The 27,534-nt window shown below is 47.1% G+C and overlaps 2 protein-coding genes across 6 annotated transcripts in view; both read right to left on the bottom strand.

Annotated features, from left to right (window-relative positions):
• The window catches only part of ARMC8 (armadillo repeat containing 8), a 62,675-nt gene extending 46,596 nt beyond the window's left edge, over nt 1–16,079 (bottom strand). For 2 of the 4 annotated variants that reach the window (XM_050328046.1, XM_050328048.1), the window contains exons 1-3: nt 15,941–16,079; nt 14,280–14,356; nt 1,557–1,628 (exon numbers count right to left, since the gene is read on the bottom strand). In XM_050328046.1, coding sequence (XP_050184003.1) covers nt 1,557–1,628; nt 14,280–14,356; nt 15,941–15,985 — 194 coding nt within the window. In that variant the 5' untranslated portion in view covers nt 15,986–16,079. Of the gene's footprint in view, nt 1–1,556; nt 1,629–13,070; nt 13,144–14,279; nt 14,357–15,940 lie in introns of those variants that run through there. The other 2 variants (XM_050328050.1, XM_050328049.1) reach the window with 2 other exon arrangements.
• A 695-nt stretch (nt 16,080–16,774) lies between these two features.
• Nucleotides 16,775–26,497, bottom strand: DBR1 (debranching RNA lariats 1). Of its 2 annotated transcripts, XM_050328098.1 has the most exons (8): nt 26,272–26,497; nt 26,077–26,201; nt 25,822–25,902; nt 24,155–24,240; nt 22,688–22,912; nt 21,771–21,851; nt 20,515–20,660; nt 16,775–19,982 (listed from the first exon to the last, which is right to left on the bottom strand). In XM_050328098.1, exons 1-8 carry the CDS (start codon nt 26,466–26,468, stop codon nt 19,301–19,303), a joined length of 1,623 nt encoding a protein of 540 aa, XP_050184055.1. In that variant the 5' UTR covers nt 26,469–26,497; the 3' UTR covers nt 16,775–19,300. The 2 variants fall into 2 exon arrangements, with proteins under 2 accessions (XP_050184055.1, XP_050184056.1); XM_050328099.1 differs by lacking the exon at nt 21,771–21,851.
• Nucleotides 26,498–27,534: the final 1,037 nt, after the last annotated feature.

Here is a 27,534-nt window from a genome sequence, read left to right as displayed (position 1 = left end):
CAAAGCAGCAGCAGAATCCTAACAATCCCTGGGCCACCAAAGGAAAGAATCAACTTCCCCTGGGAGGTTGCACTCGAACTCTGGGAAAAGGAAAGTGTTCTCCTCGTTGCCTTTGCAGAGGAGACCCAAACCAAAGGATGGCAGCCTGCTCACTCCTCTGCTCTCTGAGGGAGAGGTGTGGCTCTGCAGACTGGAATTCCACAGGTGTCCCCATCTAATAAAAAAAGCCAATGGATTCCCTCCACCTTGACAGAGCCCGACAAGGAGAGTTCTCTCATCCAAACGTGTTTAAGTCTGTCTGCAGCACTTGGAGGAAATTCTACAGCCTTCAGGAAGGTACTTGGGGGCAGATGATGTCACTTGGGTTACGGCCAGTGAGAAGTGTCTTTTCTCACAATTATCCAGTCCATTTACCTTCAGCTATTCTCCTCCTCTGAAAGCACTGATATTGGATTTCCTGCCATTGGAGAAAAACTTGTCCTGAAGTGAGGACAAGAGTCATAGTTCTTTTTAAAGATTTTTCCCAATCCAGTCATTTATTTGCAGTTCTAAATTAACCATTTAATTTACCTGGGCAGCCAGAAGGCACTAGCAACAACAAAGAGAAAAAACACTTGTGCATTTTCATTCCTGGGCACGGAACAAGCAGCAGCAGAAAGCAGGAAAACTGCAGGAACACAAGTCCTACAAAATGCAGAAGCAAGCAGAGTCTAGTTTTGGAAGCTGGAGATCTTCTGTCACTTTTCAAATGGGAACCACAACAATCAGCAGGAGTTGCAAAACTCCCTTAGGGCCTGTTGCTGAAAGAAATTTCTTAAAACTTCCCATCGTCTTCAACAAATGTCCACTTCAATCTTTCCATCTCATGTGAAGTCTTCTCTTCACCTGTTTGTATTTGGTCAAAACTGAAGAAAATCCAGCACGTTTTGGGGTGGGTGCCCCCTCTAAAAACCCCTAGAGAATTTCAAGGGCTGGCCTTGACACAAACTCAGTCTGTAAGCGAGAGGATATTCTCTGTAAATAAAAAGCATTTTTGACAAGCCAGCACAGCTCTCGAGCTCATCAGCTGAAGCAGCAAGGCAGCAATAAAGTATGATCAATGGGGCTTAATCCTCTGAAGCAGGTAGAGAAGACAAGCAAATTATCTCAGATGTTTTTTAATATTTTTAAATGAAGTCTTAAACACAGCCTTAAACATTTTCAGTTATGAACTCACCAGGCAATGGGCTGAAGAACAGGATTAAGGTACAACCACTTCCATCCATCATTGATATCAATGTCAAAAATTAGATTTGATTCCTGAGCTGATAAAGTTTAATAAAAATCACCAGGACTACTTTAGAGAATTCTATGAAATTCTAAATTAAAAGCATTACTCAACAGCCTGTTCTGTAACACATGAGTTTAACAGATATTTCAAGTCTCTCTCAGTTACATTACAGAAAGTATTCAGTCAACTACAATCAAAGTTAAAACAAAAAAAGTGCCTGTGATCTAAGGCTCATCATTCCAGACCTGCTGTCAATCAGTGAAAAGGAGAGTAGCAAAGGACATACCTTGGAACTGCTCCCAAAACAATCAAGTTGGCTTTTTGTTTGTTGTTTCCAATTACAGCATTTTTCATATCTCTGTAAATCCAGAAAGAAAAACAAACCCTGGTAAATTACGCTGAGGTACTGAGGGCTTATCTTAGAATTCACCATTTCCATGAAGGCTTAGCAAGCACTTTTGCACATGTCCATGCTGCACTACAGACTGAGCAGTGCTCCAGGGCACAGTGTCCTCAGCCCACAGGTAACACCCAGAGCCCTGGGATTCCAGTCCATCCCAGCTTCTGTAGGGAAGCAAAAACCCAAGCTATCTCACATGCACACCAGACACAGAGAGCTCTTATGGCTGCAGAGAACTAGATATATTTGTTCCCTGTGCCCATACGGTCACCAGCCTTCCAAAATCATTTCAAAAACCCCACTATTGGTTGGCAACTCAAATGTTGGTGATTTCAAGCATTAACTGAATATTCTACTGGGTGCAGGAAAAGACAAGCTCAAAGGAAAAAAAAAAAAGGAACAAGGAGCTATGACCAGTCTCCAGAGACCAGACTTTCACTCTCCTCTTCACCCCAGGCTTCCTTTCACGAATTTCAGTAGGACACCTAAACATCTGTAAGTCAAAATCTTGGGAACAAAAGCATTTTCCTGCCTGAGAATTCCTGCAAGGTTAAACACATGAAAGGCATCCATGCTGTGGTACAGGGACAGGGGAAGCATTTGTAACAGTGGACAATTCCGAGTGGTTTTTGCACACTAGGAATTCCTATGCAAATGTATGGTTTGCAACCTCGGTCAGGAAATTGTTACTGTATCCTAAAAACCATCCTGAACATCAGAGAGCCTGAAAGCAAGCTGGCAACTTATGACCAGTTCCAGGAAATCAAGATGATACATTTCTAGGAAACTTTGTAATTGTAGAGAGCTTTAAGAGCAGAGAATTCAGAAAGAGACCAAATTCAGGTAATTTTTATCAACAACAAAAAATAATAAGATGGATTACTGTAGTGTTAGTTGAAAAACTGATAAATTAATCACTGTTTAATTACGCCCATAATTCATTCAGGTAATCTGGGAGCTTTAGTGGTTGCTTTAAATCAGCATATTTTCTTGCTACTAGATCACTCTTTCAGCTGCTACCTGCAAAATTTAAGGGATTTGGAGCAGTCCTGCTGTGTAAGATCCACCCTGGCCAGCAGGAACACCACACAGTGCTGTGGTGGCCCACTAGACATAATCCACTGCAACAACCAGCTGTCCCAAGTTTAACTCACTTCATCAGAGCTCAAAAAAACTTCTTAGCCAAGGCAGGCAGCATTTGCTGGCATAACAGAACCTGGTTCTTCCCGAATTTCTCCATGAGGCTCGTGCTCTTACCCTGCCACGGAAGAGGGCTGCAGGAATTTTAAGGCAATGGAAGGGAACTCCTGGAGGTAGGATGTGATCTTGGAGCTCCAAGCCGGGAGCAGCACCAGCAGCTCCGCAGTTCTGTGCCCAGCTGAGCCTGGGCAGAGCCAGCAAAGCCCTCAGCAAACAGGGCCCTGCCACCAGCACAGCTCCAGAGCTGAGCGCCAGCAGCAGACGCTGGGCCTCGCTGCTGCACCTCCCCAAGCTTGCTACCTTCACCCCACAGGACAGGAGGGACAGGGGAAAGAGGAAGATCAGAAGGCAGGTGAAGCTGGAAGCCCCAGAAAATCTCAGGAGTAGACTCGAAGACTGCAATAAAACCAGCCACAGTCCTTCAGTGGTTTCTATGCTGAACGCTTGATATCCAAATATCCCAGTCATTTTTCAAGGTTTTTAAAATACCAGAGTCAGTCCAAAGCAGTGGCAGAAACAACAATCAGACATCTCAAAGGAATAATGGGAGCAGTCCCAACAGATGTGCTAATTCCCTGCTCAGGCCACTCCAGGACTCCTCCAGAGGCCCCTCTCTGGTGTCTGAGGCACCAAAGCTGCACCACATCAGGGATCTGCAGAGGCACCTTGGGAGGCCAGAGAGGGGACACCCGCTCAGCACCCTGAACATTCACAGATTTGGGTGACATTTTAATGCTCTGCTCAGGAGATTTTACAACAAACCAAACAAACCACAAAACACCACCAGCCAGTTTTTTTACTCCTGCCCCAATCCCAAAATAGAATGGTTAAACCCTAAAACCATTTCATATGTAATAGTTACTGACTATTAGAATTTGATTTAGAGACCCTTTCATAAGTGGCAGGAGTATGGCCAACTTCCATAACACTCATATTGAGAGGGTCAAGTGAGGGCACAATCCTGATCCAGAACTGATTCCAATGAGTTTCTCCATCCCAGGTCACAGAGTTCCTCATTAAAGTCCTGGCAGATAGACAAGAAATATCACAAGCTTGACACGTCTGACAAATCCAACACATGTACATTCAAACACTTGCACGTGCAAGAAAGTAAAATACCTTCCAATTGGTAAAGTGACCAAAACCTGTCCGAGACAGGCCCCAAAGACCCCTGTGTGTTTGTGGGCATTATGGCACTCCCAAGTTCCCTTCCATGTTTCTCTCTTCCAATTTGCCACTTACAGAAATGAACCTATTGAACACACTGGGAGCAGGTGAATATGGAAAGCAAGAACATCCTTAAAATACCATAGTCCAGTGCTGAAGAGTAGTAGGCCTTTTATGAGTACTATGAAAAACAATGATGTGATTCCATATTATGTTTCATGAAGATTTTCCTGATTGGGAAGGTAATTCCTTGAGAAGTAGAGAAGTAGCACAAGCTGTTGTAGACTACCAGGTCCTTGGTGAATCATGAACCTTGGAAACACTGAGGGCAACTCCCTTTTTTGAAAACATCACCTCCAACGAGTTGGAGCTTGACTGATTTCAGATCCAAGATGACACGAGATTCATCCAAGGGAAAAAAGCAGCAAAGATCACTGTCTGGTACAAGAGGTAACAGAGAAACCTCGGGAATTACTAGTTCAAAACTAATATTTCCAATTGTCAGGAGCACTGCTCCCATTCCCTCTGTGAAAAGGAGTTCTTGGCATGAGGGAACACAACTACAGAGAGGTGGGAACTTCAGAGCCCTGCAAGTCTGTGGGGACTCTAGGCCTAGTGTGCGACCCTGAGGGAGATGGGAGCTTTCCAGACTCCAGCAGGATACCAACCCACTGCCAGGCAGCAGCACAGCCCGAGCAGCCTCAGAAGGGAAACAGCCCTTGCACCTCCAGCACTGCTGAGCTTCTCAGCCTCACAACTGTAGCTGTTACAGACCAAAATCCACCCAAGGACAGAGCTCCTGAGAGGCACCCAATGTTGGTTGGGATGGGTTTTTTTTTTAAATAGCCTGTGCATTACATCTTACAGCTTATATTCAAACTAAATTCCAAGTTTTTTAACAAAATAACCTGAATTACAATCACTCCAATGCACAGATTTAAAATCTGATTATTGGTATCTATGCCAACATTTTCTTTAACCCAGTAAATTATATGGGAAAAAAACCCAAACCTTTCAAGGAGGAATAATACAGGCTGCCAACAACAAAATTCAGCAAAGAGATCCTAGCTAAGCACTGGGAATATTGCTTCCTGAGGTGCTCAACCAGCTTCTTCCATCTCTTATGGTTTCTCAAAGAAATGAGAATGCAGTTCCATCAGCTCAACTCTGTGACCACTCTGCTTTAAGTCAGAAACAAACTGGAGACTGGAAAAGCAGCAGGACTGATTTTCTTCCTACCAGCTCAAGAAAAGGGGGAACAATTACTGGGTGAGGTTTATCGGCTCTAACAATATTCCAGAACGTTGCAGCCAGAAGCAATCAGTGCAATTAATTAGCCAGAAATAAAATGCAATGTATGCTAGTTTTTAAGTGTATTAGCACAGCATGAGTGTTTAAGATATTTTAGGAGTACATTAAACTCACCAAAAAGTCTAATTTCCATGCAATTGCAGCCTGACATGAGTTACAAGAGGAACTAATCTGCCAACTGTGCATGAAGTACTGTTTTTATTCTGAAGCTAAATGTGTGCTGGTTTAAAGGCACCAGATATAGCTGCTTCAGATAAGCAAAAGGCAATATTAAATATAACAATTTGTGAGTAAAATATGGCCTTAAGGTTTCAAAGATTTCTAACCAATAAAACATAGCATTATTAAATGTCTAAGTCCTGAGAAAATCAGCACTCCAGCCTGTCAGTGGCAATTATTACTGCAGAAGCAAGTTGAAGTGCTGAACTTTGTTCTAAACAGAAATCATTGAAGGTCAACTCTAAGTTTGGGACTCCTCTCACTAAATTAAAACCAAACAGAACAGTAGAGTGAGCCCAGGCCCCTGCTGGGAAAGAACAGCATCCTGCACCTCTGCTGCCATGGAGACCCTGAGGGAGCAGTGTGGAGACAAGGACACCCCTGGGAGGATTTGGTTGTGCCTCTGCTTTTAAATACAGGAAATCAGGCACAAACAGAAGAAATAAAATCCTGAGAGGAAGCCCTGGAGCTTTCCTAAGTCACCTTCTAGCAAAGCAACACAACAGAGCTCCAAACAAGCCAGAGTGACTTGAGGAAGCAGCCACAGGAACTCCACAGAAGATGAGGAAACAAAGAGCCTGCAGGACATTTCCTCTTCTGTGGCTTCTGAAAACCAAGCAGGTGGCCACATTCAGGGGTTCCTAGACAGAGAAGGATTCCAGACACAAGAGGAACAATCCCAGAAGGAAAAGTAGCTCTGGACACACCAGGTCAGTGTTTTCACTTTTCATATGAAACAGTTGCAGGAGCTCCTGAGCTGATTACACGGCCAGAGGAAGCTCCAAACAAAGCCCTGCCAGGAGATGTATCCACCAGAGGCTGAGCAGAGGCACCAACAATGGGATGATGCAGAGCAGTGTTCTCAAAGCCTTCAAGAACTCAAAATGCAGGCAGCCAAAGAGCTGAGGGATTGGAGCTGGTACAAGGACACACAGCCCAAACAAAAACCCTCTGCCCCAGCTCCAGGAGAGTCTGAGTTCCAGGGTCGTACAAGCAAATGGCACCTGGGCTGGCTGGACTCCAGTCAGGAGCTCCCTGTGGGGGTAAGGTTTGGACAGTCATGTTTTCTACACCTTTTCCCTCCTCTTCCTTCTCCTTTTCTTCCACTTTCCTGTTTTTTATGGACAGATGCAAAGCAACACCAGAAAAATAATGACAAATGTTGTAGTTCAATTATGTCCATCGCTACTGTGGCAGAATTCATTTCCAGGATGGACACTGCTATGGCTTGAAGCTGTTTTCTACCCCCTTAGCAAGGAGTTCAGTGTTTGTACTGACATGATCACTGGTCCAACAGAGGCAATTAAACGTTAAAAGCTCCTGCCAACTCAAGCAAACCACAGAAGTCATAAACCAGCTTGTTTTTAAGGTCAATCGTCAAGTTGGGAAGGAAAGTTTCAAGATTTCTAATCCCATTGAAAAATACCAGTTAATGCAATGAAAAAAATGATTTGACAGCAAAGAACAAAGTAGCACATGGAGACAGTGTTACTCAACTCATTTGAATTTTAACACTTAAACTGTGACACGATTAACATATACAGTGCAAACTAAAACTCAATATTTAAACAAAAAAAACCTCAATTCATGGTTTTTCTCAGTTCTGGAGCCTCAGTGCAGAAAATCAAGATGCTGTAGACAAAGCACCTGACACTGCAGAACAGGGGAATTTAACAAATATAATGCTAAAAGTGATCCTCTAGTCCAACTCCTCCATATCACAGTCACAGAACTACCTCAAGTGTCCTCTTTGGAGAGGCAACTTACCTTATCAAAAGTTCTCTTGCCAAGGAAAGTCTACCAGACAGAAAGGGATGTGTTTCAGTGATCCATACCCATAGTTAGAAATACTTACAGCTCACTCCTGCCCTGGATTCATCCCAGTTCCCTTGTGTGTGACACTGAAGACCCCTCTCCTATCAGACCCTCGCTGCCCTGTGAGAGCTCACAGCAGTCAATTCACCTGCTGCCCTTCTGATCAAACCTAACAACTTCAGCTCTCCATGTCTTTGGCTTCAGCTTCAACCCAACCTCCTTCCCAGTCTCTGCTCACTGACAAAAGGGAGATGCTGCTCTTCCCACCTCTCCCAAGGGGGTTTTACTGCCTCATCCTCTGCATTGGGTCTGCAAATTATGCTACAAGTGGCATGAGATTACTAACGGACAGAAAACTCAGCCTTAAGAACAGTGTAGCTCCAAGTTAAACTGCTTGAAGTTAGTGGAGGATGGTAGTTTAGCTCGCTTTTATTATGTAACCTTTACAAACTAAACCACACCCCAAACCAACAGAACCACACAAACCATAGCTAGAGCTCTGTATTATCAGCACTTCAACCTCTGTTATTTAACCAAACTATGTCCTAAGAGTGAAGAATTATCCCAAAAGAGGTGAGGGGAAAACAGCTGCAGTTCAGCAGAGCTCAGAAATTCTCACTCTCCGAAAACACCCTGCTCTATGACACCAGAGCAGAGAAACACTTCCTTCACAGCTCTCCCCAAACAGCCACATGAAAAGAACATCCTCCACCAGCGCTGCCTCAGATGAATGACCCAAACCACCACATACAAGTAACTGTGTTACTTTTTTTCTTCCTGTCTCTCTCCCCCTCCCTCCAAGGATATTTCCCTTCCCTGGATGGTACTGCCTTCACCACTAGTACCTCCCACAGCTGAAGTAAAGATTAAATGAATTCCACTAATCACTCTGTAACACACATTTTTATAGCACTGTTTCTCTGTTGGAATGTGACTTTTGTCCATTGTCCCATTTTAAACCCACCACTCATTATCTACAGAACATTGTCCACCACAAGTCATCCACATGGAGAGTGATTAAGTTTTATTAAGTCAGGAAAATACCTTAAAATGGCCCTGCAGCACCTGCTTGGCTGCTCTGGATGTGAGCTTGGAATGTTGTCTGACACTACCCACTGTACCTTGGGCCAGCACTCCCTGCAGGATCCCCAGACCCTGGTGATTTAACACAGCTACAATTGCAATAACCTAAAGTCTCCCTCACACAAAGCAAAGCCTCTGATTTTTAGCTCCAAATAAGCTAAGATGATGCACTGGCCTCCACATGCTTTAGTCAAGTCTAAGTCTCATTTTCCAAAGGGGGTTACTAAGTGCTCACTAGGACAGAAACCCCATAATATCTATATCCAAATAAACTCCCTCACTCTGGAGTTTCTGGACATTTCAGACAATGTATGTTTTAACAAGTAATTTTCCCACCTGGCCTTCCTGCTACTTGACAATTCCCAAAGAAAAAAAATCTCAACACATTTAAATTATCAGCCCAGCACCTGCAATACAGCATACATACTAAAATCAGCTTAATATCTGGTAGAGAAATTAACTGGTAAACAGAATTCTGTCCTGTGCATATTACTAGAATTGCCTGAAAGTTCCATATTGCAAATGGAAAATTACCTTCTTTTGGACAGTAAGTAAATTCAACTTTTTTTAGTGCTGATTCCAATCAATTTGGACTGGCAGCTTGGAACCAAAAAAAATCAAACTGCAAATATGAAGAATCACAAACTCAGCAGTGCTGCTGATTTTGTGGCACACACATCCCTCAGGCTCATCCTCTGAGCTCAGCCCTAACAACATCCCACACAGCCCCAAAGGGCACAACAACTATTGCTCCCTCAGCTGCTCCATTGTGCTCTCCCTGCAGCCCCTTTGCATTTGTCTGACAGATTAATAAAGAGAAGGCAGACTCCCTTTATTAAGATCTTGGAGATAACTTGCAGCATCAGCTGTGCTCAGCTGGAAGTCTGTCACTAAGTCCCACTCAGGACTTGTGTGACCAATACTGCCTGACTTCCCCCAGCTCCACCAGCCAGTCTGACAGAAGCTGCGTCTCCTCCCGCATCCTACTCACAGCCTGAAATCATCACAGCAACAGTATCACCACTCTGAGGGTGGGATGGAGAGGGATTTGGGAGAAAAGTGGCTTCACATCCACCTGAAAGGCAACACTGAACAGATTCAATCCTCATCAGGCTTCTCTCCCAGGCTCAGAGCAATAACTGCAAGGCTTCAGATATTCACCAGCCCTGCCAGGCTGGAGATTGTTGGCCCAATGGCACAGGTATGCCTGAAGTTGAGCCCACCTCTACATATCAGTCCAGGAGGTACCATACACAGTAATTTACTTGCAGAAGAAACTATTATGCATTTGCACCTTTTCCTGCATTATAAAGAAAGCACAAAAGTGAGAGAGTACCTTGTTCTGTGACAGGAACGCAAGTGATTTAAGTGCAGCTTCCCTTCTTCCCTCTGTGTTATCCTTCCATCTGACTACAAACCCCATTCCATGGAAAACCCCTCTTCACAGAGCAGTGCTTAATTCCCTGATGATGTTTGAGCCTCTCCATTTCCTCTTCTCACCCTTGGACAGTTTTCCTTCCCAGCTCAGTTCTTGGAAGGGAGAAACCACGAGTCATACTCCCAGCACCACCCGAACCTGCTCGAGTTTCTGTCACATTCTCAGCCCACAGAAACCCTTCCCAGCTCCAGCCACGAGGAGCCCCTCCTGCAGTTCACAGAGCACCAACACTACACTCAGGAGCCTCCCCACGCGAAAGACTCTGCACAAAACCAACACTTCCAAAAATTCCATCACTTGTTCTTAGCCAGTTACACCTCCAAGTTCAATGCAGAAGATGCATTTACTGCAGTGCAGTGTCTGGGAGACAACAGAACTGACCCAAAATGTACAGGGGCAAAGTGTAACAGCAACAACCCCCTAAGGGCTGCTCTGTTTCCACAGGGCCAAGGGAACATGCATAAAAACCCAGCTCCTGCAGAAAATTTGGGTTCAGAAGGGCCCACAGACTGTCATTGCAGTTGTTTGGGATGCACTGGATGGAAACAAGTGCTGTTCATGACTTAGTGCTAAAGAAGGTTTGTTTAAGAAGAAGAAGGGGTCTCCTCACAGCTGTCTGAAGGGGGGTACCTGTTGCTCCATTAGAACTGAGATAGGAATTTCTTCTCTTCCCACTCCATGAAGTTGCCTCTTATATTTCACCCAGTTTTCGTGCAGATGTGTGAACTCTGCGCTGCTGCTCCCTCCAACTGCCACAGCTGAGAAACACAGGACACTGCCACACAGCCCCCCAGTCCTGCCTGCAACAGCCACCTCAGACCCCAGAACACACAAATAACACAAGCTGGATGGAGAACAGACAGTGTCTGAGGTGGTTTATCAATGCCAAGTGCCATTTCTACAGGATGTTTCTTTCATTGTCCTGAGCAATAAAACCTCACGCAAGTTTGGAAAATCCTTGTCTAACTCCTGCTGGCCATAAAGGCCAGGGACAGCAGCAGCATAAGGAATTCTCAGTGCACCACAAAGATGATGATTTACAAGTTGTATTAGATGACACCTTGTGACTGCTCAGGAACGGCCTGATGAGAAACAGTTGGGACCTTGAGCAGTCAGATTTGTCAGAAAGAATTCTCCTTTCAAACCCAGCCTTGAGACAGGATCACACAGCTCTCCACAAAGTGATAGATTGCCACTTTGAAGGCACCAGGCTAAATGTAAGCATGACAAAATGTCTCTCAAAGAAGCCCTCAACCAGCAAATAAATCAAAGGACAAAACCAGGTATCAGTCTTGCATCTAAACAGCGTGGTCCTGAGCCTAAGATCAGCTGAAAAGCAAATGGCAGCTTAAGCATCACAACCCAGAAGTGTTTCTAAAACAATAAATACTGCCCCACTGCAAAGCACAGGATGATGCAGCAGGAACCACCTCGGGGCACATGAAGCTCTCCTAACACGAATTTCCAGAGCCAGCTCAGCTCTGCTCCCTGCCAAGAAGAGCAAACCTTTCAGGGAAGCCCAGAGAGACCCCAGTGCTGAAAGCCCTGCAGCACCTGCCCACACCACGTGCCCTGAGAGCTGCACCCCTGACACAGTGCTGACCTGGCACAGTGCACTCAGAGCTCCCTGCAGGGAATCTGAGCTCTACAACAAGATGAAAGGGTTAGAGGAGCATCCCAGGAGCCACAAAGCAAACCCTACAGACGTGTCTAGCATAAGCACGGCCACAATGTAGAGTTCACATTTACAGAAGGAAGTCTTAGTCTTGCTCATCTACAGAGACAGTAAAGAGAAGGTAGGTGCCACACAGGTGTGGGTATGGAGATGAGCCCTGAACACTTTGGTTCCCTGCCAGCTGCTGTAAAAGTCGGGGTCACCCCTGTAGGAATCTCAGCCTTTCAATCCCTGAGCTCAAATTCAGGATTCACTGGCAGGTACTCCAAATTCTCCCCTTCCCCTATCAACCCCCAGCTGAACATGGTGCAAATGATGTGAACAGAAGTTCTGCAGGAAACTTGGCATTTTTTAATGAGATCAACAGAACCACAGTCAGCAGTACCAAACAACAGGGTTCTGTTTCCCCGTTATGAGGAAGAGGAAAAATCTCCCAGCCAGGTGAAGCTTCACTGTCTGGACAAAGGAGAATCTGAACACCACCTCTCTAAAAATTCATGGGAAAGAGAGGAAAAAAAGAGATTCTGATCATTTAAATACCTCCAGAATATGTAATGAAAGCTTTCTCAAGTTACAAGATGAAAACTGGATCGGCATGATTTTCAAGTTCAAGAAGCGTTTAGCTACATCTTACCTTTATCAAAGCTCATTCAGAAGTTGGGTTGCATTAGAATTACAAGGATGCAATTAAAAAAAGGCCCCAAACCCAAGTCATTAATTCAAGTATATTAAAAACAGGACTATTGTAACTGAAGACAATCAGCAGAAACAAAGCCTCTTACAACAGCCTATTTTCTGATCCTTGATATTCATACAGTTCCATCAATCAAAATAAAAATCTAGGTCATCAGTATTTGCAGCCAGGATGCAGGAAAAGAAACCAGCACATCTTAGGAAACAAAGATTTTCTGCAAAGGATGCAGCATAGCTGGTAAAGCTTCTGAGAGGCACTTTGGAAGAACTGCAATCCTGCTCTACTCCACCCCAAATATCAGTTCATCCCAACTGCAATACCTCTGCAGACACCCTGAAGTCAAAGGAAGCAGGGAAAAGCAGGATTTTTCTGCCCAAAGAGAACCCTGGACTGACAGAAATGTTTAATACATACACTACTCGAAATTCTACTTTTTATATACATTTCCCTTCACACCCATCCATCAATATCCTGAAAACACCACATCTGCCACATAGGACTGGCTCAGAGTCAGCAAAGACACACTCCCACAACGAAGATTCCAACCAGAGTATCACAAATACAGCTTTACCATCCAAATCTGCCCAGTGAAAGATATTATGAAATAAATTGTTATTTTCTTTGTCTTTAAATACAAGAAAAGCCTCTCAGCATAGAATCCACTGACACCCACGGACAAGATGAAGAATTTCAGATGTTAACTGAGACAAAGATGCTGCCTAAAACTTCCTGTTTCTGGGAAATCAGTTACACTTCAAAAGATAAGAATAACACATCAAAAGATAGGGAAGGGATTACCAAGGGTTGTGGGTTCCAGTCCTTTGAAAAGAAAGGATAGCAGGGAGGGAGCGCCAGCCAGGGCTCAGAGCATCTGCCAAGGAGAAAAGAGGGGCTCAGTCACCCCACTGGGACACTGGATGAGACACATCCTCGCCCCAGGACCACCCCACCAGCCCCTGAGGGAGTGGACTAGGAAGGCCAAGGGGTGGGAGCAACACAAGACTCTCCTGCAGCAGAGTTAAGAACCTGCACAGAGTTATGGGAGAGTATCATAGGTTTTGTACGGCTAAGGGGGTATTTCAGCCAAGAATGGTGCTGGGACATTCTCATGTCTGTTGTGTTTTTCACCTATTTAAGGGGACATTCATTCTGATATGTTGCCCTGGGGCACCTTTTGGAATAACTGTTTTCATCTGCTACTAGAAAACGTCTCAGGTTGTGCTAAGCAACACAACCACTATCCTTGGCTTTCTGATCCACTCGGTCCTTTGATGTTTCCTGGTGTTTTCCTAGACAGCCACAGCCAGCAAGTTACTGGGAAGCCCAAAGAGGTCCTGTTTCACCACCAAAAGGCAGTCCTGGGCAGGGACTCGTTTGCCACTTGTCTGTGTGGCTCTGATGGAAAGCTCATAGCCCAGGGACAGCAAGGAAACAACCAGACCTTTGCAGCAGGACAAGTCCTTCCCTCACTCTCTCAGTCACTGCCCCTGACCACCGGCATGCAACAGAAGTACAGAAATATAATTTGCATCCAAATTAATTTCTCTGGAAGCATTTCTTTCAGCTTGCAGTTCCCATGGTGAGACAGAAGCCAAGCATTAAAAAAGTAAAAGCCAACACTGAGGCAGGGCAGCAGGGGAAGAGTAAGAGGCAAATACACTGACTCAGCAGTAAAGGAAGAGATAAGAATCTCACCAGACCTGGAAAAGGAGCAAAAGGTGGCCAAAAGGAAGAAGCGTATCCCAAAAAGTTGGTCAACGCTCACAGAAAGTTAAACCTCATTTTTGGCAATCTGGAGGCTGCATTATGACCCACGTGCACTACAGAGAGTCTGCATCAATACTATCCCTACAGCAATACTACCATGTGGGCATTAAGATCTGCCAACTGGATTTCTCAAAAAAAAAAGACAGGAAGAGTTTCTTGCCCCTGCCCTCCAGCTCCAGTGGGATCGAGGACCCCTGGCCTACGCAGAACCAAGAGCCCAGGGGTGTTCCAATGACTTACATGACACCTTGCAGGACTTTTTGGGGGTCGAGGTCAAACAATCTGTCCACATAGTGGCGGCTGCTGGCTGTGACCTCCTGCAGAGAGAAAACAAATAGCAATGGCAAGTTTATATCAACTCAGAGAATGGCAGGAGAACAGGAATGGCTTGTGCAGCAGCAGCCCCACAAAATCTCTCAGGCAAGAGGCAGTAAACCTCGAGAATGACATTTAAATGTGACACGTGTTACTGCTGGGCAACATCCACTCAGGGATTAACCCTGTGTTCAAGTGTGATTTAGGGAAGATGAGGTGCTTAATGTAGATAACAACACGGTGTCAGAGCAAGGTAACAGGGAGCTATTTATGAGCTGCAGTTATCAGCACTGCCTCGAATTGCAGTTTTATTATGTTTAATTACTATACACAATAAACATGAATTCCTGAAAGAAAAAGTTTCTAGGAGCAGTTGGTGTTGCTCAAGACACATACCCACAACCCCTCCAAAATAAGGAAGCTGGTAAGAAGACTTTTTTCTGTAACATACCTACACATTTCAGAGCCTGTCCCTCACAACCTCAGCGGGGACAGCAGCACAATATTCCCCACAGCATTCTCACAGCGCTTCAGAAGACAAAGCAAACTCTTCCCAGCAACAGGACCATGCTTGTAAGCTACACATTTATGCACCAGTGATTTGCTATTCCTTTTGAGAAGATCCAAGGTTGGAGATGGAAAGCGTTCCAAAAAACAAGGGTGGGAAAGAGGAAGGGAATTTTCCCTGCAGGTTCTCACGAACACGTGCCAGGTTGTGCTTCCATTATCTCACCTCTTCTCCTAGCCAGCTCACTTTTTATTAAGCCTTTCCCAGTTTTTCCTTAGGAGTTTTCCTTGAGAGAAGTTAAATGGGAATTGAAAACTCTTCCTTGCTTTTGCAAGCGCCTGCTCAGGGACTGTCTCTCCTCCTGCTTCCCCACCCAGATGTCAGAGGCAGTAGCTCCTTGCCTCTGGTCTCACCTAGCAGAGGAGAGTCATCTAGAGACAGCAAGGCTCCTTTGTCTCCAGGAATACCATTAAACTGTGCCACACAAACCCTACAGATAAACTTCCACTGTGTAATGAAAGACAATATTTTTCAGAACAGCTTTTAGCTGTCTGACCCGTGTATTTTTATATGCAGAAGTTTTTAAGACTTCAGAGACCCCACAGCTGTTTCTAAAATACCCTCCCACACCACCAACTCCAAGGTCTGCAGCATGCAGAAGGGTGTCCGTGTCCAGGCGGATTTTGGGGGGGAAAAAAGCAAAAGCCCCGACCCTGCGCGGGCAGCAGCACCCGGGTGTCCCTTGCGCACCGCTCCTGCCGCACAGCCCGGGACCGCTCGGACTGTGCCGGGGGCTGCCAGAGCCCCCCGCGGCCCCGGGGAGAGCCGCGCCCCGCCGGGTGGGCACGGGGAGCCCCCGTCCCGCCCCGCTCCGCACCCCGGCCACGGGCGGTCCGTGGGCCAAGGGAGCCGCCGAGCCCGGGCCGTGCCACGGTAACGACACGGTTCCGCAGCCCCGGCCCGGGCCGCTCGGGAGGGTAACCCCGCCCCGGCTCGGGGCGCTGAGGGGAAGGAGCGCGGCCCCGGCCAGCAGAGCGGGCCCGGCCCCGGGGCCAAGGTCAGCGGGCCCGGCACTCACCGACAGGACACTCATGCGGAGCGGCGCCTCCAGCACGCACGCCATCTTGGCGGAGCGGCCCGCGGCGCCTGGGGCGGGCTGGCGGCGGGCTCAGGCGGCGCTCATGGCGGAGCGGCGGGCGGGTCCGGCGGGTCGGGGCGGGCGCGGGGCCGGGCCGGGGCCGCGGGGACGGGGCGGGCCCAGCGAATCGGCCCCGCCGAGCCCCCGCTGCCGCCGCTCCGCGCATGCGCCCCGCGCGGGCAGCCGCGTGCGGGCCGACGCGCGCTCTGCGCATGCGCCCGGGTGGGGGGGGTTAGGAAGAGAGTGGGGAGAGACAGGGCGCGGCCTCCGCCGGGAGCCGGACAGAGCCGAGCGGGGCCGAAAGGAACCGAAAGGAGCCGAGCCCCGCAGAGCAGGAAGGGGCCGAGCGGGGCCTGAGCCCGAGTCGAACCGAGCCCGAGCGGAGTCCGAGCCTGACCCCCCGTTCCCACCCTCGGTCGCGTATAAATGGTTTGAGTTCCCCTTTTTGTCATTGCTTTTGTTGCCCTCTTTGATTTGTTTGGTTGTGAGTTTGCTTTTCACAGAAATACCCCCCGGACCCCACGGCGTCACTCAGAGGGGCTGTGCAGCGCGATAGGATGGGCTGGGTTTGTATCAGTCCCTGCATTTCCCCACCTGAAGTGTGGGGATACCCATTATACCAACCTCAAAGTCAGAACTAAATGGGGGGCAGGACAGTAAAAACACCACAGCTCAGGTTCACGTGTCTCACCTTTTGCTCTTCCCAGGTAAAGAGTTTCTCCAGCTGTTAGAGACTGCAGAGGATAATGGGAACACAATAAATACACTTCAAGGTGCAGCCACAAGGTCACTTTAATAGCTTTAATTTAAAAAAATACTCTACTTTTGAAAAAAGGCTATTTGTCTTTTTGTTTTCCTCTGAGTAGATCAGTGTCATGCTCCGAAAATATCTGTGTGCTGGCCTGGAATGGAAGAGGTGAACATTTTTCTCAAGCACTAATAACAGCACATACAGTTTTGAAGCAAGTGCAAAACTCATACACTGAAAAATCTGCAAAACAAGGGTCTGACAGAGGAACACTTTTCAGAGATTTCTCACCAAATTTTCAGAAGTCAAAACTTTTCAAAGAAACTCTAAAGCTTCTTTCTAAAGAGGACTAGAGGCTCTGGGTCTTAAAAGCCAATTTAAAGTTGTCAGCCTTCCCTAGAGTTTTACATACTTTTTGAAGTATTTGGCCTTTACTGGAACAGCTCAGAGCTTCAATGGAAATCATGCAGCAGAGGATCTTGCCAGCAGGGAAAATCCATAATGGATGAGAGCAAGGTAGTGGAGGACACTGCAAACTGCAAAGAGGGTGTGGACAAGTGGTAGCTCTGGACAAGTGTATGGTAACTGTATTTACCAGCTGCATTCTGCTTAATGGATGCTGTAATAGTTCATAAAAAATTCCTGAAAAGGTTCAAAAATCAGTATTGTACCTTGTACAAGTCTCCTGCTTTCTAAAGAGCCTAAACATATTTATCAGAAGCGGGGGGATGTGGGACAAGACACAACAAAACAGCTTTAAAAGCAATAGAAATCAGAGTGAAAAGTCTATTCCATGTAAGACACATGTTCCACTCAGTGCAGAGAACCTGAGAGCTCCACACCACACTCAGGGCCCTTGGGTGGCTTTCAAGTCCAGAACACAATTTATCCTTAAAATACTTTATTGTAGTGTTCAGATCATGAGGCACGATTCAGATTTAAGGGTCCTGATTCAAGGACCCTTAAGGAGACTCAGCTATCTTCAGTATCTTATCTGACAGTTCAGAGCTACTTTACACCCCCTGAGGGTCACCCCAAACACTCGCAGGTTCTCCTCACCCCTCAGCGCGGCCCTTTGGGGCTGTTCTGACAGAGGAGCTGGTAATTCAACTAAGGGAGCATGAATTTTGTCATGTCCTAGTCCTTGAATACTCACACACGTTTAGTTTTCATAGTGAACTGCTGACAGGAGAGGAACCAGGTGGTTCTTGAGATCAAAGTGTTTCCCTGCTACAGAACTCACACTCACCAATCCATTTCACTCACTGCTCCCTGTCCAGTTCCTTCTTCCTGTTAGGACACTTTCTCCTCCACACTCCCTGTGCCTTGGAGGGGGAAGAGCACGGGAGCTACTTCCACAGTTGTGGGGAAGTCTGGACTCCAAAAGCTTAGCCCAGAACACCAGCAGACACTGGCAGAAATTAGTCTAATGACATCTGCTTGAAAACACTGTCACTGCCATGAACTCAGGAAGTTTTGTTATCCTCACAGCCTTTCAGGCCAAAGGAGTGTCTAATTTGGTTGCTAATAATTCAGGGTAAAAAAAAGCAAAAAGAAATCTTCCAAAAGGGTCTCTGCTCTCAGCCAAAGGTTATGAAGGTGCTTTGGAAGATTCCAAATCCAGCTGTAAGAGTTCAGCAAGTTACAGCTACTGAAAAGAAGTGAAAAGTGAAAAGGGAGGCTGATGATCACAATGGGTGCTACTGCCTGAGGCAACTTAAAAACAGCCGCCACCTTGTATGAACAGCAGAGCCTTAATTAATAATCAGTAAGAACTGGGACAGTGGTGATGCCCACATTTAGGAAGCTGTTCTTCCTAACTACTTGTGTTTTAAGACATTGTTCTCAAGTCTTAAGAAACAGAGCACAAATGAGGTTCTAAGAACAGAGATGCACTTTGCCATGGTCCCCATAAAACTGTCATTCTTCGAATCAAGAGACTTGGTTCCCTACCAAAACTATAATTAAAAGCAATCCTGGACAATACACAGTTTTGTTTACAACCATGAAGTTTTCCTATGGCATGACTAAGACCAGAAAAAAAAAAAATCTTTATTCTTCTATTGCTGTTTTGTTATCCTGGGAATTCTACTTTCAAATGTAATTCACAGAGCTATTTTGTGTGCTACTTTGTATTAAAAGTTCAGTATAAAACAAGACAAAAGCAATAAAATCAAATCATTCAGTCTTGTAAGTCAGACATCCTCTCACTTGGGCTTGGGTTACAGTCTAAGTTGTTGTTAGACGAGCACAGTGACTCTTGTAGAGCTGTACAGCTGAAGATATGGAGAATACACCAATAACCAGGGACTGAAGCAAAACTGAGTGATAGATAAGCTTTAAATCCTTTGTCAAAGTACTTTGTTGGAATAGTCTGCTTCTGACTTCCACGTTTAACCCAGATAAATCATCTTCTCCGTGAGAGGTACATCCAGCTCAAGAAAGTAAACGAATAAGATCACGTAACATTAAAAGCATAAGTAGTCCAGCAGTTCTCACCACCTTCCCACAGAAAGGCTGGCAGAGAACTTAGTTACCCATCCCAGGAAGTGCTAATCTGTTTTGTCTTCCTCCTCTGCAGCATAGATGGCTTGATTCCTCCTCTTGATCTTTTTAATGCCACTGTTCCCGTTCTCATCACCCCCAATGCGCTTCAACGGTCTATCAGTGGAGCTCTTCTCCTCCCCTTGCTTGCTGCCACCAGACTTCTCCAGATCCTCGTTGTTGGAGTCCATGGCATCATCGGAGGACACTGCCATGGAATCTGGCATGATCCGGATGTCAGAGAAGCTGGTGGAGAACTCGGGAGGGTGATCAGGGGAAGGGTCCACAGAGCATGTACTCAAGTCTTCATCGCCACCTTCTTCATCCAGCATTATCTCGTCTGGATTGATGGAGGAGAGGCCAGAGTTATCTGTGTTATATTCACTGGGCTCCTCTGCTGACCCAGTGCTGTCCATCTCCTCCTCCTCCTCCTCCTCCTCTTCACATTCACCCCGTCCTGAGCCCTCTTCCTTCGCCTGCTGGATCCTGTTGTTGATGTCAGTGAGGCCAAACTGGGCGCAGAACTCGGTGGTCTGGGGATTGATGGTATGAACTGGCTGCATGTTTTTTTGGGGTTTGCTGGGATCATAACAAGCAGCTGTCAAGGTGAAGTTACAGGGGATTGTGAGGTTATGATTCAGCTCTTCTAACACCTCTTTGATGGCTTCGTCTGTCACGCTGTAATCCCACCTAAAAAAGTGCAGAGAGTTTAAACAAGTGCAGCTGGTCCAAAGGCACTGCCTGTTCCCACTGAAAGGAGGGGTTCTGAATCCATCCCACGACAGACACCTCATTTCTCAGGCTTTCCCTGATCATTTTCAGATCATTCCCTGATCTTTTCAGGGAAGCTTTCAGTTTCCTTAGGTCAGTACTGATATTTCCCCCTCCTCTCCCAGGGATCTGTATATTATGTCAGCCAACCCAACCTGATTTTCAGCCTCACAATCTGACTGGCAGGATGATCAGCCACGGGGTATTTTCTGTCCCTCCAGTGCTGGTACCTGAGTTTGCAAAACAAAACTAAGTGCCCAGGAAGAGCAGGAAGGAAGCTGCTTGCTCCAGGGGACAGCTCTGAGCATGCCCTCTGCTTCCCAAGGCATTCAGCGAGTCCTGCAGGCATGACAGGCCACAGGACACAAACACAGCTCTGACATAACTTTACTTCCAATCTAGAAAAAAAAAAATAAATCCCACTTTCCTCTCTACTTTGCAGGCAACATACTTGGCATGGAGGCCGTTCTTTTCAGGCATGTTCCAGGAGCTCTGAGTCACATTAACCAGGCTGTTGGTGGCCTTGAGCACTGCAATCCACTCAGCATCATACTCCAGGGAGTCACCTGCATTAGGATCGTGCTCCACCTCTATTATCTGTTCACAAGACACACAACACAGATAATAACAAGAGAAATTACAGAGTTATTCCTCTTGACATCAGAAACTCCTTAAAGTTTTGTTACTTTCACTGTGCAGAGTTTTAACACTGTTTAAAGTACATTGAGCTAGAGGTCTCAACCAAACAAGTCCTTTCGAGCCCTACCTACAGGTTTAGACCAGAAGGGGCTAAAAAAGGACAATCAACAACAGCAAAAAAGGCATTTCTGAATTTTAGCTTACAGCAAATAAAAAGCAGAACAACCTCCCCTCCCTACTGCCAGCAACTGGGCAGTTATGCAACTTAGAATTCAATTTGCCTGCTCTTAAATTCACATACACATCAAGAACTGATGGCAACAGTCATTCTGCTGCATGAACACACAGCAATGAACAGGAATTGGTTTTAAACTCTTTCAGCTGCTGATGGATTGAAATCCAAATCACTTTGTCTTCAATGACATTAACCCAAATCAAAGTGTTTGGTTTAGTCGAAGCACTAGTCAGACTCTGATTTTAAATGATCCGTAAAGTAATTCCACTTTTTAAGGTAGTTTTAGAACAGAAAAAAATAAAAAAAGATGCATTTTAAACCAGAGCTACACACGTGGGCATCACCACGCTGTTGCAGGTAGTACTAACCCAGATCAGCCTTGCTACAGGATTTTAAGTCTGGACTAGCACCCCTGTGTCCCTCTGCATAGCCAAAGCCCAGCACGTGTCCAAAACACAGATAATGAACCACCTTCCCTTTCAGCTGATCAACTAAAGCTACTTTCAGACTCCTAAAACACTTGACTGCATTTGAAGAAGAGCTGTCAGGGGTTCCCTCTCACAGCAAGGAGTTTTAGACTCATCCATATAAGTCAAATTATTTTTCCAAGGTGAAAGGGGATGGTAGGGATAAGCAAACACTGCACCTGCACGGCAAGACCTGAGGTCTGCTTATTTCAGCCCAAAATTATGCAAAGACCATTCCACACATCCCCTGTTCCTCCTTTCTTTAAAATTTATCAGCACTATTCTCCAGCTGATATCAAAGCTCAGCAGTAGCAGCCCAGACAAGGGAAATACTGCCTGTGAAAACCCAGTGCACATGTCCATCACCTGCAGGAAGTCTCTGTGTGGTAGGCATTTATCCAGAGCCAGAAACTTGGTTGCTTTTGGCAGCTCTTCTTTGGAGTTTGTCTAGGAAACAAATGGTGTTCATACAGTCATTTAGCAGTTCTGTGAAATCTGACTGTTCTAAACGAGGTTTACAGGCATAACTTCTGCAGGAAAAATAATTTCTGAAATAGAAACATAGCCTGGGTTCATAAGAAAGGGATGAAGGGACAAAAGAGGAGGACAGACTTCCCTGGGAGTCACCCAGAAGCTGGATGCAAGTGACAGCAAGATAAATCAGGAGCCACATGTCGTCCCTAAGGCTGAGGCCAGCCAGCCCTGGAGCAAAAAGGAAAACTGTAACCACATTAAAACAGACTTGTTGAGCCTGCAAGATCTGGAGTTACATTTTTACACCGAAATAACTTGCAAACAGGAAAAGGAGGTTCCACCACTTTCAGGAATAACTGTTTCAACTACAGAGGCTGGTTTTTGGCATAACCCAGGCCACCAGGCAACCCCACCTGCCAAGCCTTACTACAGGCACCCTCCCCCCACAGGTAACCACCCTCTTCAGTGGCTCCTCTATCACCTTATTTTGAAGTTGTCTCCTTCTCCAACAGAGCTGGAAAGAGAGTGCTTTCCTGTAAGCTAAATTAACACATTTCAAAAGCAAAGTAACACCAGTTATTTTATGCCATCCTTGAAGAAGATTAAGGGAGTTACACCCCTGATTTATAACATCTCTTTAACTTACACAAACTAGTAGTCTTAACACCACTTTTTTTTTTTTTGTGGCTTAAGCTGAGTTTTAGCAACAAAAGCCACAAAGAAGTTGCTTTTCTGGACATGATTACTTGCAGTGGCATTCTAACCTGTGTGTGGAGCACATGCATTCTTCACTGTCTTTCCCCCTTTACCTCATGTTGCATGAAAGCTGCGAATTTAACATGCAGGTGTGCTGAGAACCAGTAGGTGGGTTTCAGGTGCTGCAGGAGCTCCGAGGCAGCAGGGTTCCCCAGCGTGTTGCTCTCCACTTCTTGGCGGAAGAAGGATTTCATTTTGAGGAGCTGTTTCTTGTTCCCATAGTGGTAAATGCTCCTGGGCCAGTCATGGGACATGAATATATCCATGGGACGCTTCAGCTGCCGGACAAACACACAGCGTATAAACACCACGTGTGACAAAGGAGTTAGGAATCCCACAGCACAAGGTGAACACATGTCACACGTTCCCTCTCAGACCAACAGCTTCTCTTCCAAAGCCAGGGAGCACACTGCCCAGCCCCATCCTGAGGGTGGCCTCTGGAGCTGCAAAGGGACTCTGATGTCCATGGTTTGTTCTACACTTTCTTGGGACAGTCAGCTGGGGTTTGTACTGCCTTAGAAAAGAGATCACATCATCACCATAGGAGTCAGGCACTCAGAGGGAATTACAGCTGTAGATCAAGTTCTCTGTCCACAACCCAAGGCATCTTCTTCCTTGTGAAATTGTTAAAAGCTCTGTTTAAAAGGGATAATGGCTGAGCACAATATTCTTCCTCAAAGGAAGAACCTCTCAGATCTAAGCAATGTCTTAAAGTGTGTCTTGATTTAATATTTCCCTCAGTTGCATCAGAACCCACCTCTGGATGAAACCTGAGTCCAAGTAACAAGAAACTCAGAGTGAAACACATCAAACTCTTTGCAATGAAGCAAAGATTCACTCTGTGTCCAGCATCCCTGTATCTACTGAGAACTTCAGTGCGCAAGTGCAACCTGGACAATCCTTCACAAGATGCTTAAAGAGATATGTATTTACACCACAACCTCAGCCAAATGGAGTGACCCTGTGACAACAGCAGGGAGTAGGTAAGAGCTCAAAAATAAAGTGAAACTGTCCTTTGAATTTCTCACCCTGGGGTCAAAAAGACTTAAACCATGGGGATTTGGGATCAGCTTGTTTAGCTGGTTCAATTTTGAATAGTTAACTTTGTACCAACCACCACCTAGGATGTTAGATAAGGTAGCACCCACCTTCCTAAGGCTAAGGTAAAGCTGGAACAGAGGGGTATCACTGGAGTACCTTCCAATTAAAATTCTATCCAATTATCCAACAATTAAGAGTTTTATCCAATTAAAAAAAAAAAAAAACCACACAAAAAGCCCACTCCTGTCTGTGCCTGATTCACACCAAATCTGCACTGCTACACAAAGCATTGGGGGAGATACTCAGCAGGAACAACAGTGGAACAACATCCAACATAAAATGGTCTGCCCAAAGCAACTGAGAGTTGTTGGCAAGATTTGCTATCCAACAACAACTTGGACAGAGTTGGACAGAACTTCTCACTTCCAAATGAACAAGAACTATTTACCGCTGTTTAAAAAAACAGGAATTTCACTAACCTGTTTGAGTTTGAAGACTTCAATATTCCTCACATGGTAAGCACTTCTAATTGTTTGCTGATTGTATGGTGGGCACTCAAAGTGGCCTGAAACATTGAAAACAAAAGTAGTTGCTTGAAACAGTAGTTCCCTCCTACACTGCTGGCAAGGTAGAGTTTTGGGGTCACACAGAAACCTAGAGCACCCCAAATACAAAGCTGGCACTAATCAGACACAGAGCTTACACCAACAGGCTGCCAATCTTTTATGTGTGAGGCAAATATGTTGTAAAAATGTGCCTCCAACAATGGGCACTTCTTCCATTGTGTGTCTTCTTTTCACAAATACAGAAAATACAGTAATTCGGTTGTGGAAACAAAACCCAGGAATTTGGCTCCAATACTCAAAAGCCAGGACCTGTTGGAAACAAATAACTTCTGGCAGAAAGAATTATGAGGTTTTGCAGCTCTGAGGTGAGATGGTAGCCCTCAGTACGTCCACAGTGACAGCCATGGGCAATTCCAGAGAGAGCTGCCTGCTGCACAGCCACGACACTTCTGTATCGTGTAATAGCATGGCCGCACATGCAAGTGAACCTCTGCTGGTCCATTCCTTGCTGGCACAGGAGAAGAACACAGGGGAGATGAGAAAATGCTGAAGTTGGGCACAGACACAGTGAGAGCACAGAGCAAGCCTCTGTGAGTGGTCAGTGGTCAGAACATAAATTAGGATATAACAACTCAGAAAGAAGCATAAACTAAAAGATCACAAAGCACCACATGAGAACTGACTCCTGACTCAGGCCACTGAGGCTGTGATTTTCTGTGTTTATTCAAGAGTGCTGCCACCCACCACCAAACTACAGCTTAATAGGTTCAGCAGCAGCTCAAAGATCCCTGTCACAACCCACAGGTACCACAAACACGACCCCTGACAAAGGGATGAGTTTCCAAGTTTGCCTGGGGACAAGGAACCTGAAAGTCTAGCACAGCTCCTACATACTCTAAAGAATGCACAGAAAGCATATTTACTTAGTAGTCACGGTTATTGTCAAGAGAGTCTCGACTCACCTCCCACACGCAATATTCAGGCATACAAAGTGTGCCTTGATAACAACAAATTTAATTAGCATTGATGGGTTTTAGACAGAATCGGATATTCTAGAGAACTAGTTCAGTACTCTGCAGCTTGAAAGCCACCTGCAAAGCTTCTCTGAAGCCCCATGTTACTGAAGATAGCACTGTACAGTAATCACAATCACTCTTGCATGTGCCAAGATCAGAAAGAACACTGACACAGGGCATCATCTATGACAAGATTTTTGCCACCCTTCCAAGGAAGAACTCTTGAATACGCATACATATAACCAGGAGGAACTGGATGTATGGACATTAAAACTCAGGACAGGACAGGACATTTATATAGTGTCACACTGGGAACACAAGGAAAACTAAAGACTCTTGCACTGCAGGCTAAAAGGACGCTGCCACTGAAGAAACAAGACTGTTCCAACAACACTCACAAGGTGCCTTGCGTCTTGCTGTGGTCGCCGGGCAGCTACAGACTCATCACCAACTCCAAAAAAATTGGGGTATTGAGCCAGCAGAGGTTTCCAGCCCAAGAGCTGGAGCGGGAATGAAGATAGCCAGGCCCACCCCCACGGTACTCCCTCCCCGCTGTCCCGGTACCTTTCCGGTAGTCGTGAGATTTGAAGATGCCCGAGATGCCGCCGATCCTCACGCCGCGGAACCGCACCACGCCCGCGTAACCTGCGGGACACGGGACGAGGGCCGCTCACCCAGGGCAGGGGCGGGAGGGGACACGGCTGGAGGGGACACGGCGGGGCCGGGCCGGGCCGGGTCTGGAAAGGGCCGGGCCGAGCCGGGTCTGGAAAGAGCCGGGGCCAGGCCGGGTAGGGCTGGGGCTGAGGGCAGGGCCCTTACCCAGGTAGTAGATGTTTGGGGCCACCCAGCCGCCGTAGGGCAGCTCCTGCAGGTGGTTGGAAGCCTCGTGGTTGCCGCCGATGAACACGGTGAGCACCGGGGCTTTCTTCTCTCCCGAGTAGTACCTGCGGAGACACGGCAGCTGCTGCACCGGCCGGCCCGCGGGGCCGGGGCAGGGCCGGGCCGGGCGCTCACCGGTAGAAGGTCTGCATGTGGCGGTACTTGGCCGGCACGGCCATGCAGCGCAGGTCCGCCTCGTTGCGCACCGCCTGGAAGTCTCCGCAGCACAGCAGCAGGTCGGGCCGCACGTTGTGCCGCCGCTGCAAAAGCTCCAGCGTCTCGTACATCTTGTCCAGGGCGCCGTGGCAGCACCCGGCCACCGCCACCTTCATCGCCGCCGCCGCCCGGGCCCGCCCCGCGCGGCCCTTCGGCGTCACCGCCGCGCCTGCGCCGGGACACACGGGCTGGGGAGACAGAGACGGGCGCGGCCCGGGGGGACAGACACGGCCCCGGCACACCGGCCGGGGGGACACAATGGAACTGGGGGAGACACCGCCCCCGGAGAGACCCAACCACGGCTCCCTGGGCCAGCCTCTACCTCAAGGGGTGCCCCGGGCTCTAGTGGGTCCTGCCTGGTGGCCTCTGCTGGTCCCTTCCAGCCTTACCCGTTCTGTGGCACTTTCTTCCCAGAAAAAGGGTGTTCAGGCATTAGCAGGGGCTGCCCCGGGAGGTGGTGGAGCCCCCATCCCTGGAGGTGTCCAAGGAACGGCTGAACGTGGCACTCGGTGCTCTGGACTGGGGGACAAGGTGGGCATCGGGCGCAGGGTGGACTTGGTGGTCTCAGAGGTCTTTTCCAGCCTCAGTGATTTCTGTAACTGGCAGGTGGCGTAACTGCTCCCCTTCACCCTGGACACAGTGATGAGCCCCACGGTCCATAACCAGTTAAAAATGGCCCATCTCACACACACCGGGGGGTTGTACAGACCTCTGGTGCCCTTGGCAGTGGGCAGGAGCTCCTGCAGAGCTACAGAGGCTGCACAAGGGGAGCTGCCCAGCTCCCCTGGCCCTACAGCACCCACCAGGCACTGCCCTGCAGGAAGCAGCAGGAGCTTCAGTCTCATCGCATGGCTCAAAGACCACGGGCAGAGTGTCAGTGGAGCAGCAGCAGAGCAGCACGAGCAGTGGCTGTGCCAGCTCCCACCCGGCATTTGTGCCGATAAAGGCCCAGCTGGTGTTTGCAAGGGATTCACTATCCCTGCAGTGCTTGGCCCTGCCAGCTCAGCCTCAGGCAGGCGTGGCTTTGGCAGAGCCAAGCACTGGCTTCTTGGAACTTCGCAGCACCCAAGGACAGGAACAGTCAGTGACTTCACCGGGGCAAGGGCGTAGGAGGCAGAGTGAGCAATCAGGCATCTCCCCTTTTCCTCACACACTGACAGGCTCCCTCTTTGGAGAGCACTG

Source organism: Myiozetetes cayanensis, unplaced genomic scaffold, assembly GCF_022539395.1.
Source record: "Myiozetetes cayanensis isolate MyiCay16 unplaced genomic scaffold, myiCay2020 scf36, whole genome shotgun sequence".
NCBI lineage: Eukaryota > Metazoa > Chordata > Aves > Passeriformes > Tyrannidae > Myiozetetes > Myiozetetes cayanensis.
The sequence above is the reverse complement of the archived record's forward strand: the minus strand, read 5'-3'. Positions and strand labels throughout refer to the sequence as shown.

Bases quoted from the DNA above. Each gene is read 5' to 3' on its own strand.
- DBR1 (XM_050328098.1), bottom strand. From the start codon at position 26,468: ATGAAGGTGGCGGTGGCCGGGTGCTGCCACGGCGCCCTGGACAAGATG. The intron at 21,852-22,687 runs GTAAAGGGGGAA...TTTGTTTCCTAG, and splicing joins CAGCTTTCATGCAACATGAG to ACAAACTCCAAAGAAGAGCT. The intron at 20,661-21,770 runs GTGATGGACATG...TCTTGTGAACAG, and splicing joins CACACAGAGACTTCCTGCAG to ATAATAGAGGTGGAGCACGA.